The following is an 18,119-nucleotide window of genomic DNA, read 5'->3' on the forward strand; positions in this document are numbered from 1 at the left end:
GAAAGAGGAAAAGAAGAGAAGGGAAGAAGAAGAGAGGAGGAGAAGGGAAGGGGAAGGGAGGAAAAAAAAGGAAGGGGAAGGGAGGAAGAGAAGGTAAGGGGAAGAAAGAAACCCTAAGGAAAGGCCCATTCTAGATTGTGAGGCTGACTTTTCCACTTAAATGCCACTATGCAATCAGATTAAAGTAATGAACCCTTTCTACATAGCAGGCACAAATAACCATAAAAATAATTTTAAAATAATATCTATGAACCAGCTATATGGCTAGTGGTAGAGTACTTGCCTTTGTGTGAAATCTCCAGCACAACTCCTATCACAAACCCATTCCAACCAAAAAAAAACTTCTATAAGAATACCCCAAAATGTACCAAATATCTTGGAATAATTCTAAGCCTTGCACATCAAAAATGACACAACATAAAAAAATTAAAGATGTGAATAGGTGGAGGGACATACCATCTCTACTCAACAGAAAACCCAATAAAGATATTAATTTGATAGCTATTAACAAAATCTCAATCAAAATTTTAGTAGAATTCCTTTTTTTAATGAAAATCGAAAAGTGATACAAATTTAATATGGGAATACAAAGGGCCAAGGACAATTAAGACCTAGGAAACTTTACTGCTACACAAACAAATCTGGAAAAGACACATCAGGGCACTATGCATTTGTGAAGGACGAACAGAACAAAGAACACAAAATCAACCTGTCTGTCTTTAGACAAAGGCCTCATTGCACTGCAGGGAATAAACAAAAGCCTTCTCAGTAAAAAGGATCTTGTGAAATAGATGCCCATACTTAAACACTCACATGTAACACCACACCCAGGAACACATTTCTAAGAAGACTGAAATCAAAATGCAAAAGCTGAAACAATGATGCTAAGAGGATACAACAAATCTTCACCACCTGGGGAAAGGTTCATTTTAAAAAGATTTATTTTTGTTTTACCTGTGTAGGTGTTTGACCTGTTTCTGCATCCTGTACGTGCCTGGTGTCAGTGAAGGTCAGAAGATTCCCTTGATTTACTGGTTCCCCAGAAACTGGAGTTACAGATGGTTGTTAACTATCATTGTTGGTGCTGGAAATCAAACTCATGTCCTATGTAAGAACAAGTGCTCTTAACCCCTGGAGTCAGCTCTCCAGTCCCTGGGGAAGGTTTCGACCAGGACTTAAAACTACCAACCTGAGAGGAAAAACTGAGAACTGTACTAATGAATTTCAGAAAATGCCATTAAGAGAGTGGACGGACAGGGACACAGAGTGGTAAATGATCTAATGAGATAGGTAGAAAACAACCCACAACTGAAAAAAAATCAATAAGGAAATATAGAGGCAGAGTCAGAAACATGGTGAGTTTGAAGCTTCAATCATTCAAACATCAACAGTCCAGTAAAAGACCAAGGACAAAGACTGGACAGACATACTATAAAAAGCAGACAGTCCAAGGGCCAACCAATAACAAGCTAAACATGTCAACAAAGCCCAAGGAGACCACATCACAATGCACAGGAGAAAAGCCACAATTTAAAGACAACTGGTTGCAACAATGTAGAACCGCCATTATCAACAGAGACAACTGTGTCACCCTGAGGAGATTCAACAATGCCCGGGGATGTTTCTGTTGTCAAACTAGTAGGGTGAAGGTGGTACATGTGAGTAGAGGTTAGGGAGTTTTCACCTGTAACACACAAGTTAGTCCAAAGTGTACTGTAGGTGGGAAATGCTGGTATGGTACAACCAAAATACATATACACTGACAAGACTATTTTCCCTGAACATATGATCTGTCAGTTCTACTCTTAGGGAATCCAACAGAAATGTGCTCTACAGAGACACATGCATAATGCACCAGATACACAACATTCACGATAATAGTTTGTGTAATGGCCCCAAATAGAAACAACCCAAATGCTTACCATAGTATAATGTATTGCTAGTAGGCTATTTACATAGCAAAGAAAAAGAATAGATCAAAAGTAACTGCTTTATAAAACACAGGCACATCTTACATACTGAGAGAAAGCCATAAAAATAATAATTATCTTATGTTTACTTTGATAATGTAAAGACGTGGACTGAAACAATCTGTGAAGGTTTTGATGATGGTGGAAACCACACCCAAGGTCCCCACACACTGAGCAAGTGCTCTACCATTGACCGCACTACAAGCCTCAGTCAAGACTCTGGGCTTCAGAATAGTGGGGGTTGGTGGTTTAGCTCAGTGGTGAGCGCTTTTCTAGTGCTTCCCTGGGTTCTGTCCTCAGCTCCGGAAAAGGAAAAAAAAAACAACAAAATAACAGAAAGGAAGGAAGGAAGGAAGGAAGGAAGGAAGGAAGGAAGGAAGGAAGGAAGGAAGGAAGGAAGGAAGGAAGGAAGGAGAGGGGAGGGGAGGGGAGGGGAGGGGAAGGGAAGGGAAGGGAAGGGAAGGGAAGGGAAGGAGGGAGGGAGGGAGGGAGGGAGGGAGGGAGGGAGGGAGGGAGGGAGGGAGGGAGGAAACCAAGGTAACTGGTACACACTGTAGGAGGGTCTTCTTTCTATATGTTGCTTTCATTGGTTGAATAAAAAAAACTGCCTTGGCCTTTTGATAGAGCAAAAATTAGGTGGGTGGAGTAGACAGAACTGGATGCTGGTAAGAAGGAAGTGTGGCAGATGTCATGATTCTCCAACCTGAGATGGACAATCTTCCCGGTAAGCCACGACCCCATGATGATACACAGATTACTAGATATGGGTTAAAGCAAGATGCGAGAGTTAGCGAAGAAAAGGCAATGTTTAAATGAATACAGTTTCTGTGTAATTATTTCAGGGTTAAGCTAGCCAGGCGGCGGGAAGCAGCCCACCACTCCTCCTACAACACACAACCTAGTCATTTACTAGTGGCATAAACCTTTAATCCCAGCATTTGGAGGCAGAGGCAGGCAGATCTCTGAGTTTGAGGGCAGCCTGGTCTACAAAGTGGAATCTAGGACAACCAGAGCTACATAAAAAAAAACAAAAACAAAAACAAACCAACCTTCCTTGAAACAAAACAAAACCCAAAAAAATTATACGAGTGGTCCTCTCAGGTCCAGGACAGGCTCTAGAAACTACAGGGAAACCCTGTCTCGAAAAACCAAAAAAAAAAAAAAAAAAAAAAAAAAAAAAAAAAAAAAAAAAAAGTGGTCCTCTCCTGGGAGGTGGGTCAGGAATGAGGGGCACAATGGAGCTTCCCAGGTCTGAGGAGAATAGTGGTGAAGGGGTACTGAAGAAAATGTTCCACATCCTGGCCCAGACAGGTTAATTGAGTGGGTTGATGCTGTAAAAATCATTGGTGTACATACACACACAGTAACTGTCTTAATTTATATAAATTAACTTAATTTATATAAATGCCATATGCATTTCTCTATAAAATAGCTCAATTTAAAAGTAATTTTTAAAAGGGAAGGGCCGTACTCAAAATCTTTTGCCTAAATCCTTAAAAATAAAATGTTCTTGGTGATGCATTTAGAGAGGATCAGCAGGTAAAAGCAGTTGCCATACGAGCCTGGCAACCTGAGTTCAATCCCCAGTCTATATGACAAGGCAGAAGCAGAGAATAACCCCCCAAAGCTGTCTTCTGACTTCCACACATATCACAGCATATTCACCACCCTTAATGTTAGTAAACATACATTTTTTTAAAAAAAGAGAAATGAAATGTTCTTCTGACATCTCTAAGACTGGAAGGCCTGCATAAATAGTGAGGACATTCTAGTGTGCAAGCCAACTTTTCACCACGCCAGGCTGGCAGGTACCTGTCGTTTGATGGAGACCAGCTCCATGTCCAGCTGTCTCAGCACCGTGGTTGCAGCAGTAGCATTAGCAGACACAGCCTCCACATCTTCTTGGGAAAGAAACATTCCTTTTGGAGGTTTCCTTTTTGCTCTATTTTTAGCTTGTGTACTATGCTTTTCTTTTTTGATCTGAGGAACTGTCTCAGTAGGGGGCACCTGTATGATATACATATTTGATAAATGAAATTAAAAAACAAAAATGTCAAATGGATAGTAGTAAGTGTGTGTCTTTAACATGGCCCCAAACAACCCAAAACAATCACCATTCTTATCTGAGCACCCTAGGGGGAAGCTATCTGTGAACACTTCACTTCATGGAACACTCTTTTCTAACTTCAGGCCTCTGATAATAAGCAACACAAGGAAAGAAAAAACAATTGTGTTTTCTTATGAGCTTTGTGACCATGTAGTTGTTTATATGACATGCGGATAAGGGAGTACTCTGATCTCCAGCAAAGCAGACTGTATGACACAGATCACCTATGGTGGGTGTGGGAGGATGGGGAGGGGAGGTTGTTAACCTTTCCATTAAGATATATACAATTTAGCTTTTGGATTGACTTACATAATTTTCCCTACAAATGTGCTCTCATTTTTAAAATCATTGAGCTAATTTTTGAGTGCTTTCTCTAATAACAAAACCTTCAGTAACAAAAAATACAAAATCTTGGTCACAAAAGGACTGTCTTACAGGCATTATTTAAACATAAGAATTTAATTTGGGCATGGTGGAGACACATCTGTAATTTCAACATTTGGTAGGCAGGAGAATCAGAAGTTCAAGGTCAGTCTCAGTTACATATTAAGGCTGGGGCCAACCTGGGTTATTATAGCAGACCTTATCTCAAAAAAAAGGTGTGTGGGGGGATAATACTTAAGGATAAAGCCAAACACTTAGAAAACCTTTTGCTTTATATTTTAAAAGACTAAAATGAAATAATGAAACATAATCAAACAATGATGGTAATAGAAATTCCTTAAATATGTGATAATAAGTAATATGAGTAGGCAATAAACTATATTCTATGTAGCATTACGCTATTTCATAAAGATTACTTTTTGGTCACGTGTGTTTTAATAACATTTTACACTTAAACTAAGATTTAACCTATTTTCTTTTTCAGTTAGACTCGTGCCACATAAAAAAGAATTACAAGAACTGAAGAGATGGCTCAGTGGTTAGGAGCACCATCTGCTCTTCCAAAGGTCCTGAGTTCAATTCCCAGCAACCACATGGTGGCTCACAACCATCTGTAATGGGGTCTGGTGCCCTCTTCTGGCCTGCAGACAGAGCACTGAGAATACTGTATACATAATAAATAAATAAATCTTAAAAAAATTTTTTACTTTGTAAAAAAATTACAAAGTATGGCAAAATTACAAAAAATTGTTCATTTAAAATGTGTTATTGAAAAACCTAACAAATAACAATATACCAAAACAAAACAGAACCTCAAATACACTTCACTCTCCAAACAACCTCACTCTATTAGCACCGAGGACCATGTTATTGAGGGACTTCTGTGACTCCCTGAGAAGACCCGTCATCTATAAAGGAGCATGAACCCTACTTCAGTGAGTCTTCTTTAAGAAGCTGTAATATGGGGGCTGGAGGGATGGCTCAGAGGTTAAGAGCATTGCCTGCTCTTCCAAAGGTCCTGAGTTCGATTCCCAGCAACCACATGGTGGCTCACAACCATCTGTAATGGGGTCTGGTGCCCTCTTCTGGCGTGTAGGCATACAGACAGACAGAATATTGTATACACAATAAATAAATGAATGAATGAATGAATGAATGAATGAATGAATAAAATAAATATTTTAAAAAAAGAAGCTGTAATATGCATATAGGATATATTGAGGCAACAGTTCAACTTTCAGGAATTATTTTAATGGAAAAAAGTGTACAAATATTTAGATATATGACCCATTAACTCAGTACTGTTCACAGTAGCAAGAACTTACTATCTATAATGCTCCATGTGAACCTTTGGACTCAGCACTTAATACACTACTACACAAGAGGCAGGAGACACTGGTAGAACTAGTTATGACATTTACTGCCTGTGAGTATTAGGGAGAAATATACCTCCTTTTTGCTTTCCTTGTTTGGATCAATCTCAATGTCAATGGGGTTACTTCCATTTGTTTCTTCCAGTTCATCCTCACTGGAAGATAAGAACAAATTACTGACAGTTTATTCTGTAGTAACTCTATTTCACATAAAAACATAGCAAATAGTCAGGTGAGGTGGTGCACGCCTTTGATATTAGCACTTGGGAGACAGAGGTGGGCAGACCTCTTGAGTTCGAGGTTAAGTGATCTACAAAGCAAGTTCCAGGACAGCTAGGGCTACACAGAGGAACCAAATCAAAAACAAAACAAAACAAAAATTTATTATAAAATTGTTCTATACATCTAAAGACTGCTAGGATGAACATTTTTTCAATTCATAGAGATTCCCAGTCTTGTAGTTCTTTTAGGACAGTGTTCCTCAACTTTCCTAATTCTGTAACCCTTTAATATGGTTCCTTGCTACTTCATAACTGTAATTTTGATACTGTTATGAATCATTATGTAAATATCTGATATGCAGGATGGTCTTCGGTGACCCCTATGAAAGGGTTGTTTGCCCCTAACCAAAAAAGGGGTTGCGACCCACAGATTGAGAACTACTGTTTTAGTCTAAGTGATGAAGAACTATTAGTTCGTTTCTAATTGCACAAATCAACTCTAAATAAAATATTGTTCCTCTGTATTTGTCAAGTGTTTTCCATTTTCAGCTAAATTATCAAATGCAGAAAGCATCTGCTTTTCCTCATAGGTATTTACTGCAAGGCCAGGAAAGACCTGACAACACTGAAAGCTATGCTGTATGAACTTCCACCGAACTGCAAACAGACTGTGCAACAAGGAAAAGAAGTCCATGCTCAAGCTCTCTACTCATGGCTTTCAATGGCTTGTATAATTGATTTTTTCCAAATTAGTTTTATAAATACATTGGTATGGCACTTCAAATGCTTTTGCCTGAGGTAGTAAAGAACTCCATCTTTAAAAATGAGATAATTGAGTCTCTCAGAAGTCAAGCAGTTATTCTAATTTGCCCAGTTAAAACCAGGGGAGCAGCAGTAGGGGCAGAACACAATGTCTTCAGTGTCAACCTCACACTGTGTCTCAGGAATCCTTCCCAGGGGAACCCCAACTCCATGTTGCACTCCTCCCAAACCACCACCCATTTCCACTGCTCTCTGCTGTATGTAAACTGAGGAAGCAAGAGGTAAGACACATCCTTCCTTCCTACAGCTTAATGAATTATCCTTACAATGAATGTCCAGCCTGGGAGGCAGGCTCAGGGGTAGAGTCTAGCAATGAGTAAAGCGCTAGGTTCAGCACCCTAGCACTGCGAAGCTGAGAAAGCAAGAGACAGAGCAAGAATGTGCATGCGCACATGAAAGAGAAATCAAAACTAATAGCAACAACAAACCAATACCCTTCCTTCTAAGAGATAATGAACTGCTTCTGTTACTCACACCAGACACAGATAGTCAAGGGCAGAAGGACTGTACTGGTCAATACTTGTTTTCCACTTGACAGGATCTAGACTCACCAGGAGATTTTCTACATCAGGTTGGTCACGGGGAAACTATATACTGTGACTATGGCGACACCGTCTGTGGGCTAACTAACAAGGAGGACATGAGCTGCCTTGAGCTCCTGCCCCAGCCCTGCTCTCCTCTTCCCTGAGTTGCTTCTGTTACAGCAACAACGTAAGGAACAGATATAAAAGTCTAAATTATTTTTCTTCCTTTTATAGCAAGTTAAACATAAGCACAAGCCAAATGACTTTTGTTATCATAGTCAATACCTAAAATAAAAACATTTGGCCCATAAAACAACAACAAAATCCCTTTTTAATTAAGGGTGTCACCTTTAAGGGGAACGAAGGAACATGTTAAAAGTTCACCGACTGCAGAACAGAGATATACAGAGGGACTTTCATATCTACAGTCTCTCAGAGGCAGGCAACTGAAGAACTTTGTGTGACTACTGGTACAGGGGAAACCCTGTCATACTACCTGTTCTCTCTGTCCCCCCAGCTCTTAGAACCAAGTGCTCAGATGACATCCCAAGCAGAACACTCACCTCTCTTCTCTCTCCCGTTTTTGCTTCCGAGCATGACGATCCATCACACTGGTTTTAGTTCTTGTTTTCTTCCAAGAGTAGTAAAACTTCACCAGACTTGCTATGGACTTATCAGGAAGCTAAATGAAAAAGCAAGTTGGTGTACATGTGAAGCTAGTACTAATCAAATGTGCTTAAGACATATTTCATAAGGATCATTTTCCTATATTTTAAAATGTATGCAAGTTTGAGGCCAGCCTGGTCTACATAATGAGTTCCAGGGCAGTCAGGGCTACAGAGAAACCCTGTCTTGAAAAAAATATAAAATGTATGGAAGGGGAAAAAAATCCTCTTAAAATGCATTTCCTTTTTAAAAATTTTAAACATTATAAAAGATTGCAACAGCAACAACAACAAAAATCACACAGTAAAATTAACCAGATTCAAAACCATACAATTCAATGAACTTCTTTGCAGTTAGAGCAGCCATTCAGAACTAAAGTTGTGGAGTTTCACACTGTATTTTATGCTTTCACTATTGAGTATTTTTATGATCTATCCACTATGAAAAAAGGAAAATCCATAACAGAGTTAGAACTACAAAAACAAAACAAAAAATAACTACAAAAACAATTAGCTTGTTTTGCATTTTTCAAAATACATTTTCTTTCTTTTTTGGTTTTTCAGGTCCCTGTGTAGTCCTAGAACTCACTCCATAGACCAGGCTGGCCTTAAATTCAGAGAGTTCCATTTGCCTCTGCCTTCAAATGCTGGGATTAAAGGTACAGACTACCATGCCCAGCAAATCTGTGGCCTCCCCCATAGGGGCTGTAGTTATAGATATGTCTAAAATGCCTGGCTTGTTATGTGGGTTCTAGAATCTAAATTTTGATCTTCATGACCAAGTAAAGGGAACTCTGAGCCATCTCTCCAGCTCCAGGTTTAACTTCTACAAATTCATTTTAACATTCAATGCAAGTATGAGTAAATGTTAGCCTGGAGTGTATCAATAGCTTTCTGAAGAGGAAAAAATAAGCAAACCTTCCATAGTCAGACAAGGATTTGAGATATTCCTTCCAAAACAATCAAAGATCCTTTCTGTTGGTTAACCTTGTGAGGACTGCAGCTATAGGGCTGGGGATGACATGGAGGTGTAGACTATACATGCTTCGCTCTATACCTAACCGCTGAGCTACAGGGCAGTGAGTGTAGTAAGCTGCTCTGTCCAAAGGAACTTTATTCAAAAGGAGATATTAGCTGCTGGAGAGGGAGGTCAGTGGTAAAGAACAAACAAACAAACAAAAAACTGTCAAAGAAACCTGCTTACCATTTGCTGGATTCTGTGAAAAGTTTTCCCATGGAAACTAAAAGCTTGTTCAAATAAGACTTTATCTTCTACAGTCCACTCATCTGGAAAGGGGGTGAAGTTGGGCAAATCGGCCAATGATTTTTCAATATTATGCTTATGCCAAAAAAGCATCCCAAGAGCCTAGAAAAATGTTATCAGTGAAATTTTAGAATAAAAGAAATATTAAAATGGGGGTGAGATCAGCATGTTTATATCAGATAAGTGAGAAAGAAGACTGCCACATATAACACTGTAAAGTTACAGGCATCAACCCCATCCCAGTTTCTGTGAAGATACATGTTAACACCTAGTATATATAATTCCAAGCTCTTTTCAGCACACAGCTCAATGGTACTGAAAACATGCACAGTGCTGTATAATATTGATTCCCAAGACTCATCTAGTGAAGCAAACATTGCCGGCTCAATAGTAGCTCTCTTCCCTCTATCTCCTCTGTTCCAGGCCCCAGCAACCAACTGCCTAGGATTCTGACTACTCTTAGCATCTCAAAAAAAGTGGAAAACTAGCATTTCTGTCCTCCAAGAGTCTCCTGATGAAGTCTGTGCTTGCTTCAAAGTGTCAATCCTTCTGACTCAGTCTCCCAAGCATCGGGTCCACAGGTTTTTAGCTATTCCTTTTGATTGCCACAGGGATCACATTAAACATTTTCAAGTTGTGAGATTTGGATTTGAATTTTTTATATGAATAGCTTCAACAAAATAAAAAAACCAAGCTTCTTTTACAGTCATTCCACCCCTTTCAGTTGTAGAAATGACAGAATTCTATCTTTCTATATCATATGTTTAAAAAGGGGGAGGGGGAAGCTAACTTTGTTTTAAATAAATTACTCAGGCTACTTGGAAAAATGCAGAGTTAGAAACACTAAGGTAATGATACTGATATTGGCCTTACCGAGCTTGTTACCTTGATTCTAGTTTTATCCCTTCATCTGGCTCTGAATACTGTCTAATATCCTATTTCTCCTGCAGGTTTTCTACAGCATTCTTGAAGAAAAAATTTAGTAGAGAGGACATGGTGAGCCATTTATTTATTTATTTATTTATTTAGATTTGTAAATGTCTTAATTAAAAAATGTATTTAGCTGGGTGGTGGTGGTGCACGTCTTTAATCCCAGCACTCAGGAGGCAGAGACAGGTGGATCTTTGTGAATTTAAGGCCAGCCTGGTCTACAAGAGCTAGATCCAGGATAGCTAGGACTACACAGAGAAACCTTGTCTCAAAAAACAAAAAAACAAAACATAACAAAATTAGTTGGGTGTGTGCACATGCAGATTCATTTGTGTGCATATGTGCGTGCATGCATGCCAAAGAACTCATGTGGATGACAGAGGACAACTGCATGAGCAGACTTTCTCCTTCCAGCATGTGGACTCAGGTCACACTTGGTGACAAATACCCTTACTCAACTAAGCCATCTCACCAGCCCCTCTTTTTGTTTTTGAAGGTCAAGTTCTGTCAGGTATAGGACTCTTTTTCTCTTTCCTTTTTCTGTAGTCTCATATGAGGGAAGCCAGGATCCTGTGTATGCTAGTCATGCATTCCCTCCACTGAGCTGAACATCTATCTATCCAATCTATACAGACAATTCTTGGATTAAAGTTTTTGACTTTTTTCTTACCACTTCAGATACATCAGATCACTCACTGTCTTTGGAACTCCAAAATTCCTGATGACAAATCTGATAACCTTACTGGTGATCTCTTGCATGTCACGAATGGCTTTTTTTCTTGCATCTTTGGCTTTTTTGAGTGTCTCATACTGACTGAATCTTGGTATGGGTGAGTTCATTCTGAAGTATGTTGAGTTGTTTTTGGATGACATATCAACTTCAGGAGGTTCTACCCTTCCTCCTCCCCTTCAAAGTCTCTCCCTATTCCTTCCCTCCATCTTCTCCTGAAATTTCTAAATTACTTACATCGTTTCTCCTCGAGGATGCCCCACAGGACTCCTAGGTACTGTTCATTCTTGTTCACCTCCCCTACCCTTTAAACTCAGTAAGTTTAAGTTTTCTTGGGCTAGGGGTATAGTTCCATAGTAAAATAATTCTTTAGCATGCAGGATGTCCTGATCTTCCACCACCCAGTACCACAAACAATAAACAAATTTCCCTATGTTCAAATTCATTATCTGCCTATTCAAAATGGTTTTTTGTTTTGTTTTGTTTTGTGAGACAGTGTTTCTCTGTAGCTTTGGAGCCTGTCCTGGCTCTTGTAGACCAGGCTGGCCTCAAACTTAGGGAGATCTGGTCTCTGCCTCCCGAGTGCCTTTTGAACAACTGTAAGATAACTACTTTAAAGTCTTAAGACTTAAGGGATGCAGTTAAGTGATAGAGCATTTTATTTTCCAAGCATGTTCAAGGTTCTGGGATTATCCCTGGTACCAGTTAGAGAGAGAGGGTGTGTGTGTGTGTGTGTGTGTGTGTGTGTGTGTGTGTGTGTAAGAGATTTGACATCTGGCCTTTCTGTGCATCAATTTCTCAAAATTTAAAGTTCTATCCTAAAGGAAGCCTCCTTGAGATGTGAGAAGTAAACAAGTAAGTTTCAGGAAGTTCCTAAACATTACAAGATTCACAAGTATCCTTTTCCACATTCCAGGCTATGCGCATAGTAAGGATTACTAGGGAGAGAAGACCTGTCAAGCTGCCTGGAAATTATTCAAGGAGCTCCGGAGACGCAGTTTTTGTGAGCTGTCACTCATGGGCTTTTCAGTGATGCAACTGCCTCTGAGTCACCTGTAATGATGGCTTGTTTTAAATGTCAACTTGACACAATTTAGAAAATCTAGAGGATCTCAGGGAGGGATTTTTCTACACTGAATTGGTCTGTGGCTTGCCTATGTGGGGAATTGCCTTAGCTACCTGGTGTGGGAAACCCAAGCACACTGTGGGCAGTGTCATTCCCTAAGCAGGGATCCCAAGTGGAGAAATCCAGCTGAGCATAAACAAGCAAGTAAGCAAGCTTGCACGCTCATTTCTGTCTGATCTTTACTGTCGATATGACGTGACTAGCTGACTTCTCTACATGATGGACTGTTACCTGAATTTTGAGCTAAAATAAAAATTTTCCTTCCTCGGTTGGTTTTTGTCAAGATAAAGTTCATAAAACTAGCAAGTTCATGCTCCTGAAAGTAACCCCAGCAAGCTCACTGGCTCACTACAAAAGCTTGGTGGGAACTGTGCTTTGCTCTGTCACTGGTGTTTTAACTAAGGTGAAAAGACAAGTTCATGCCTCCTCAGGAAAACTCACAAAAGGTTTTTTATTCAGTCGCCATACTTTCCTGCTTTGATGCATGCATTTTGATTCCTGTCAGAAACTGGACATCTGGACTTAATCATGCATTAGCAATGGTGAACAGATGCTTGCTTCCCCTGTGGTGATTTTGTTACTTTTGTTTTTTATAGTTTATTATTTTATTTTATTTTTTATAGTTTTTTATAGTTTTTTGTTTTTTATAGTTTATCTGTTTGTGTGCCAAGAATCAGCCCAAGGTGTGTTTTGTTTGTTTGTTTGTTTTCAAGACAGGGTTTCTCTGTAGCTTTGTAGCCTCTCCTGGAACTAGCTCTTGTAGACCAGGCTGGCCTGGAACTCAGAGATCCGCCTGCCTCTGCCTTCTCAGTGCTGGGGTTAAAGGTGTGTGCCACCACTGCCCAGCCAGGGTGTGATTTCTTAGATCTTTTCTGAGTGTATTTCTTTCCCTGGACATGGACAATTTCTCTCTAATTTTCTCCTCACATGTTGCTCCGTTTGATTGTCTTCATCTTTAATTTCTACCTCTCGTAAATGAAAAGTGCAGAGAGGAAGAAGTTGAGGGCACTGGTCCTTTACTTCCTCAGTCACTTCAGCTGGGAGAAGAGCTCAACAGCAGCAAGGTTGAGCACAATGGCCACTGGCTCCTTTGCCTGGCTTTTGTAATCACAACAGTAATAAGTCATATCTCAAAGATCAAGTGTTCATCATAGATTTTCACATAGGCAACAGGGTATGTTTTTGTGTACCCCAGTTCCTACAAACTACACGCAAGCTGCTGCCAGAATACATGTGCAGGTGCTTAAAGTAGAGCTACAGGTGAGATGTGGACAGCCATACCTTTCTATGGGTGGGAACAATTCGAAGCTCTACGTCTTTACAGATCAAATGTACCAACAGTTGTTAACAGGAGCTTTCCACTCTGCTGAAATATACAGCAAGTTGCTAACTTGTTATATGTTGTTTGAGCTCACTGAGAAACTGGCTCTAGAAGCCAGTCTGTGTATGGTTTTTCCCCTCTCATGTTAGACTCATGTATGTTCACCTTAAGATGTCTTATGGCTCTTCTCAGGAGATGGGCTGTTTCCAACTCTATTAGAGAGGGAACAGCAAATACCCAACACAAAACCACTATGGCTGAAATCATAGAAGGCAAACCATTTTCAATATCACTATCATTACCCCACCATACAAAGTGCCTGCAATGGGAAACAACTGAACCCTAGCTCAATACCTCAAATTACCCAGTCAGTTTCTGTTGGATAGTGTAAGCAACAAGTCTGAGCATAGTCTTTATACAATCACATATCATAGACATTATACAACCAGGATGAGAAACCAATCACATATTCCAATGAGAAAACTGAACTAGCTGGTATCTACTACCATATGCACACTCAGCACACAGAAGAAAACACTGAAGGGGTCAGTGGCAACACACATGCTGTTACCTGCTCCATGTTGTACCCGTGCTTCTCTTTGGCGATAGCGATGTACTCGTCCACTGGAAAACAGAGGACAATAGTGAGCAGCCTGAGGACATCAAGTTTACACTCACCAGAGCTGACAAGTGGAAATAAAAAGCAGCATTATAGAAAACAACCCTAGTGTGGATCTCAATCCCCTAGAGAAAAGACCAAATGAATATATACAAATATGAGCCTATTTCCACACAGTGAGACTATGAACACTCTGCTTTCACTTGTATTTTCCAGGATTTAGAAACTTATTTAGAAAATAGGACAAGCTGAAGAGACAGCTCAGTAATTAATAGTACCAGCCACTGTTCCATACGACTTGGAGTTTGATTCTCAGCACCCAGATGACTAACAACTGCCTGTAACACCAACTTGGAGATCTGGCTCCCTCTTCCGGTCTCTGCCATAATCCCCACATACATGGCATACAAACAACACACACACACACACACACACACACATACGTGTAATTAAAAAAAAAACTATTATATCTACTCTTTTTTGTTTATCTGAGACTGTATCTCACTAGAGTGACCAAATTGCCTCTGATAAAGGCAACTATCACAGCCACTTTAAGACAGTCATTTTGGCTGGGTGGTGGCAGCGGTTCCTGCTTTTAATCCCAGCTCTTGGGAGGCAGAGGCAGGCGGATCTCTGTGAGTTTGAGGCCAACAGGGTCTACAAGAGTTAGTTCCAGAATAGGCTCCAAAACTTCAGGGAAACCCTGTCTTGGGAAAAAAAAAAGTCATTTTGGTGTACCTACCAGGTGCTCTGGAGCTTGTGATGAATAAGTTAACATGCAGAGCCTTAACACCCATGAAAAAACCTGTTCTGTACCAGTCTGTAGACATTTTTAGCTATTACCCTTGAAATCTAACAAAGCTGAGACAGTTTGCTAAGTTAATGCTAGTGGTATCTATCCTGAAAGGCAAAGGCAGCATAAGTCGGGTGTGCTCACAGAGCGTCAAGATCCAAACCAGGCTCTGTCTCTACTGATACTGCTTGATTGCAACAGGGTCACGGCTGGCTCTACAGAAGTGTCTGGCCCCACAATGTCTTACTTCAATGCTTCTTTAGCAACTTCTGTGTTCCTAGTATTTAATAAAAGTTATAGGTTACAATCGTTTGGACTTACCTTTAGGAGTGGTGCCCAAAAGACTGGACTTTAAAAATTAAAGTAGGAGGCAGGGCGGTGGTGGCACACAACTTTAATTGCAGCACTCAGGAGGCAGAGGTAGGCGGATCTCTGTGAGTTTGAGGCCAACCTGGTCTGCAGAGGGAGTTACAGCACAGCCAGAGATAAAACCTTGCCTCAACTACACCGCTCCCCACCCCAAAAGTTAAAATAGGGCCTTTGCAAGGTGGCTCAGAGATCACCTGCTACCAGTTCTGACAAAATGAGTTTAACTCCTGGGTCCACATGATAGGAGGAGAGAACCAACTGCATCGTCTTCCTCTGACCTCCACACTTGCAAGGGTGTAAAACATACATACCCAAAATCACAATAGTTTATAAGGGAGCTGTACAAGGCAGTGCACCTAGAGAGCAGCCAGTACTAACTACATGAGAGTGAGTTCCTCTGCTGTCCTGTTCACTCATCAGTTATTTTGCTATTCTGCCTCTCAGGGCTCTTACAGGGAGCCCATTTCCTTTGTTTCTCTCAAGCCTTCCTCTCTCTCTCTGCTTGCCCATTAAAAGATTAACAGTCAGGTCTGCTTTTGCTTCTTTTATTTTGTTGACTTTTTTCTTTCCTTCTTTTATTTTTTTTTTTTTAATTTGTGATGGGTCTCTCTGTGTAGCCCTGGAACTTGCTACATAGACCAGGCTGGCCTCAAACTCAGAAATCCCAATCGTGCCGGGCGGTGGTGGCGCACGCCTTTAATCCCAGCACTCGGGAGGCAGAGGCAGGCGGATCTCTGAGTTCGAGGCCAGCCTGGTCTACAAGAGCTAGCTCCAGGACAGGCTCTAGAAACTACAGGGAAACCCTGTCTCGAAAAAACAAAAAAAAAAAAAAAAAAGAAAAAAGAAATCCCAATCGTGATTTTGCTTTTGACACCAAGTATCAACTCTCCCTAGCAAAGTCTAACTGGGAACATAGCCCATGGGCGTCTACTCTTCCTGAAATGTTCTAAGACAGAGCTTGGACAAATACTGCTTTTTTGTTTTTGTTTTTTTTTTTTTCGAGACAGGGTTTCCCTGTAGTTTCTAGAGCCTGACCTGGAACTAGCTCTTGTAGACCAGGCTGGCCTAGAACTCAGAGATCCGCCTGCCTCTGCCTCCCGAGTGCTGGGATTAAAGGCGTGCGCCACCACTGCCCAGCTACAAATACTGCTTTGACAGGCTTCATTTCTTTGTGTTCTCCCACCGACCTGGTCCTCACTTCTCTCTGAGAGAGATGGACACCTACCATCACCCTATTCTGTACAGGACAGCAGACAAAGTGATGAGACAGGAGGTGTGCATTATTCAAAAATTCCCTCATGGTTAACTGAAGTGAAAATAAGTTTTCCACCTAAGAAAGCCAACTCTGCTCTCATAAAAACAAAAGGTAACAGGTGCTTAAAGTAGATGAAATAAGACAAGAGAAGCACAGGTTTCCCATTCTCTAAAAGATGAGGGCTCAGAAGACTTTTCTAATACCTTCTCTGTGTAACACTTCTGGCTGTCGAAATGATTTTTTGTTTGCTTTTCGAGACAGGTTTTCTCTGTGTAGTCTTGCTGTCCTAGAACTCACAACAGACACCTGCCTCTGACTCCCAAATGCTGGGATTAAAGGCATGTGTCACCAGGTCCTCTTCAATACTGTATCTCAGTCACAATAATCTCTGATTCTGTCCAAAGCTTACAGAGAGCTCATTTCAGTGTGGGAGTGAGTGAGTCCTGTGCAGAGGAACCACAGAACTGGATCAGGACCATTTACAAAGGTCACAAAGCTTAAGAAAACAGCAGCACAATTCCCTGCTGCGGGCCTTCTCCAGTGCATCCTGCTCACTCTTGAGAGGAGGCTGCCTTTGATTGTTAGACTGACACCAGCCTGCAGGTCAGAAGCATTAAAATCAGCCAGTGGGCGAATTCACTATGCTCGAAAGTAAAGCCATTACAGCACAGTGCAATTGTTTGCTTGATAATTACTATCAAAACAAACATGGAAAGCCATCTGATATTATTTGTAATGGTCACAGATATGTACCATCGTGATTGTAAAACAGAGTATATTAATCAATGGCTTTTTAGGGGTTGGGATACTCACTTATTTTGCTGTAGCCTGAACAGAACAGAGTAAGAAAATACAGCCATGATCAGAAGAATTTGATAGAAGCTGAGGGCAAGTAAATGAAAATTGCTGTTTTTTAATTAATGTTTTTAATCTAATAAAACATGTCTTTAGTATTGAGTAGTAAGAACTTGAAATGTAATTGCAAAGGACAAAAGATGCAGATGAAAACTACTATGGTGACCTTAATTCACCCTTCCCTTCCCCAGACACTGCAGAGATTCAGAAAATCCGATCCTGAATATTCTACAAAGAGTGATAGGCTGACACCATGAGGCAGGTTGAGGACAAAGCTTATGGCCTCAATGGAGCTTTAAAAGTACAGTCGAAGATTTGCACTGGCACTAGATACTGCAAAGGAAGCATGACAGCAATTTCTCTCACAGCACAAACTGAGCATGCCAAACATATTTTTTAATGTAATAAGATTGGAGATGTTGCTCAAAAGAGTGCTATGTCCAGCATGCATGAGGTTCTGGGTTCAATTTCCAGCACAACGGAGTATGATAAATACCATGGCATCTCCTTTTGTTATTATTAAGGAAGTTATCCCTAAGACTCACACAGAAGCAAAAGGAACATTTAAGTACAGCAGTTCTGCCACCTGGTGGACACAGACAATATTACAGCTAACACTTGAAGCTTGAATATCTTTAAGGGTAAAGGGTGAGGGGGAAGACACGGACGCAACGATACAAGTCAGATGAACCACACTATTTCTTAGTCTGATCTTATAAAACAAAATCCCACTGCATAGAATATCCCTCCCTGGCTACCCAGTAAGTACAATAGCGAAAACAAGACAGATG

At 40.5% G+C, this 18,119-nt stretch overlaps 1 protein-coding gene across 2 annotated transcripts in view; it reads right to left on the minus strand.

The window, feature by feature from the left end:
• The window catches only part of Rcor1 (REST corepressor 1), a 95,765-nt gene that overhangs the window by 12,733 nt on the left and 64,913 nt on the right, over window positions 1–18,119 (minus strand). For both annotated transcript variants that reach the window (XR_005286276.2, XM_038337742.2), the window contains exons 4-8: window positions 14,009–14,061; window positions 9,271–9,432; window positions 7,965–8,083; window positions 5,911–5,989; window positions 3,783–3,977 (exon numbers count right to left, since the gene is read on the minus strand). Coding sequence is in view for 1 of the 2 variants with exons in the window: in XM_038337742.2 (XP_038193670.1) it covers window positions 3,783–3,977; window positions 5,911–5,989; window positions 7,965–8,083; window positions 9,271–9,432; window positions 14,009–14,061 (608 nt within the window). In the remaining variant the exon portion in view is untranslated. The remainder of the gene's footprint in view (window positions 1–3,782; window positions 3,978–5,910; window positions 5,990–7,964; window positions 8,084–9,270; window positions 9,433–14,008; window positions 14,062–18,119) is intronic.

The sequence above is a fragment of the Arvicola amphibius genome, chromosome 7 (genome assembly GCF_903992535.2).
Source record: "Arvicola amphibius chromosome 7, mArvAmp1.2, whole genome shotgun sequence".
NCBI classification, from domain to species: Eukaryota; Metazoa; Chordata; class Mammalia; order Rodentia; family Cricetidae; genus Arvicola; species Arvicola amphibius.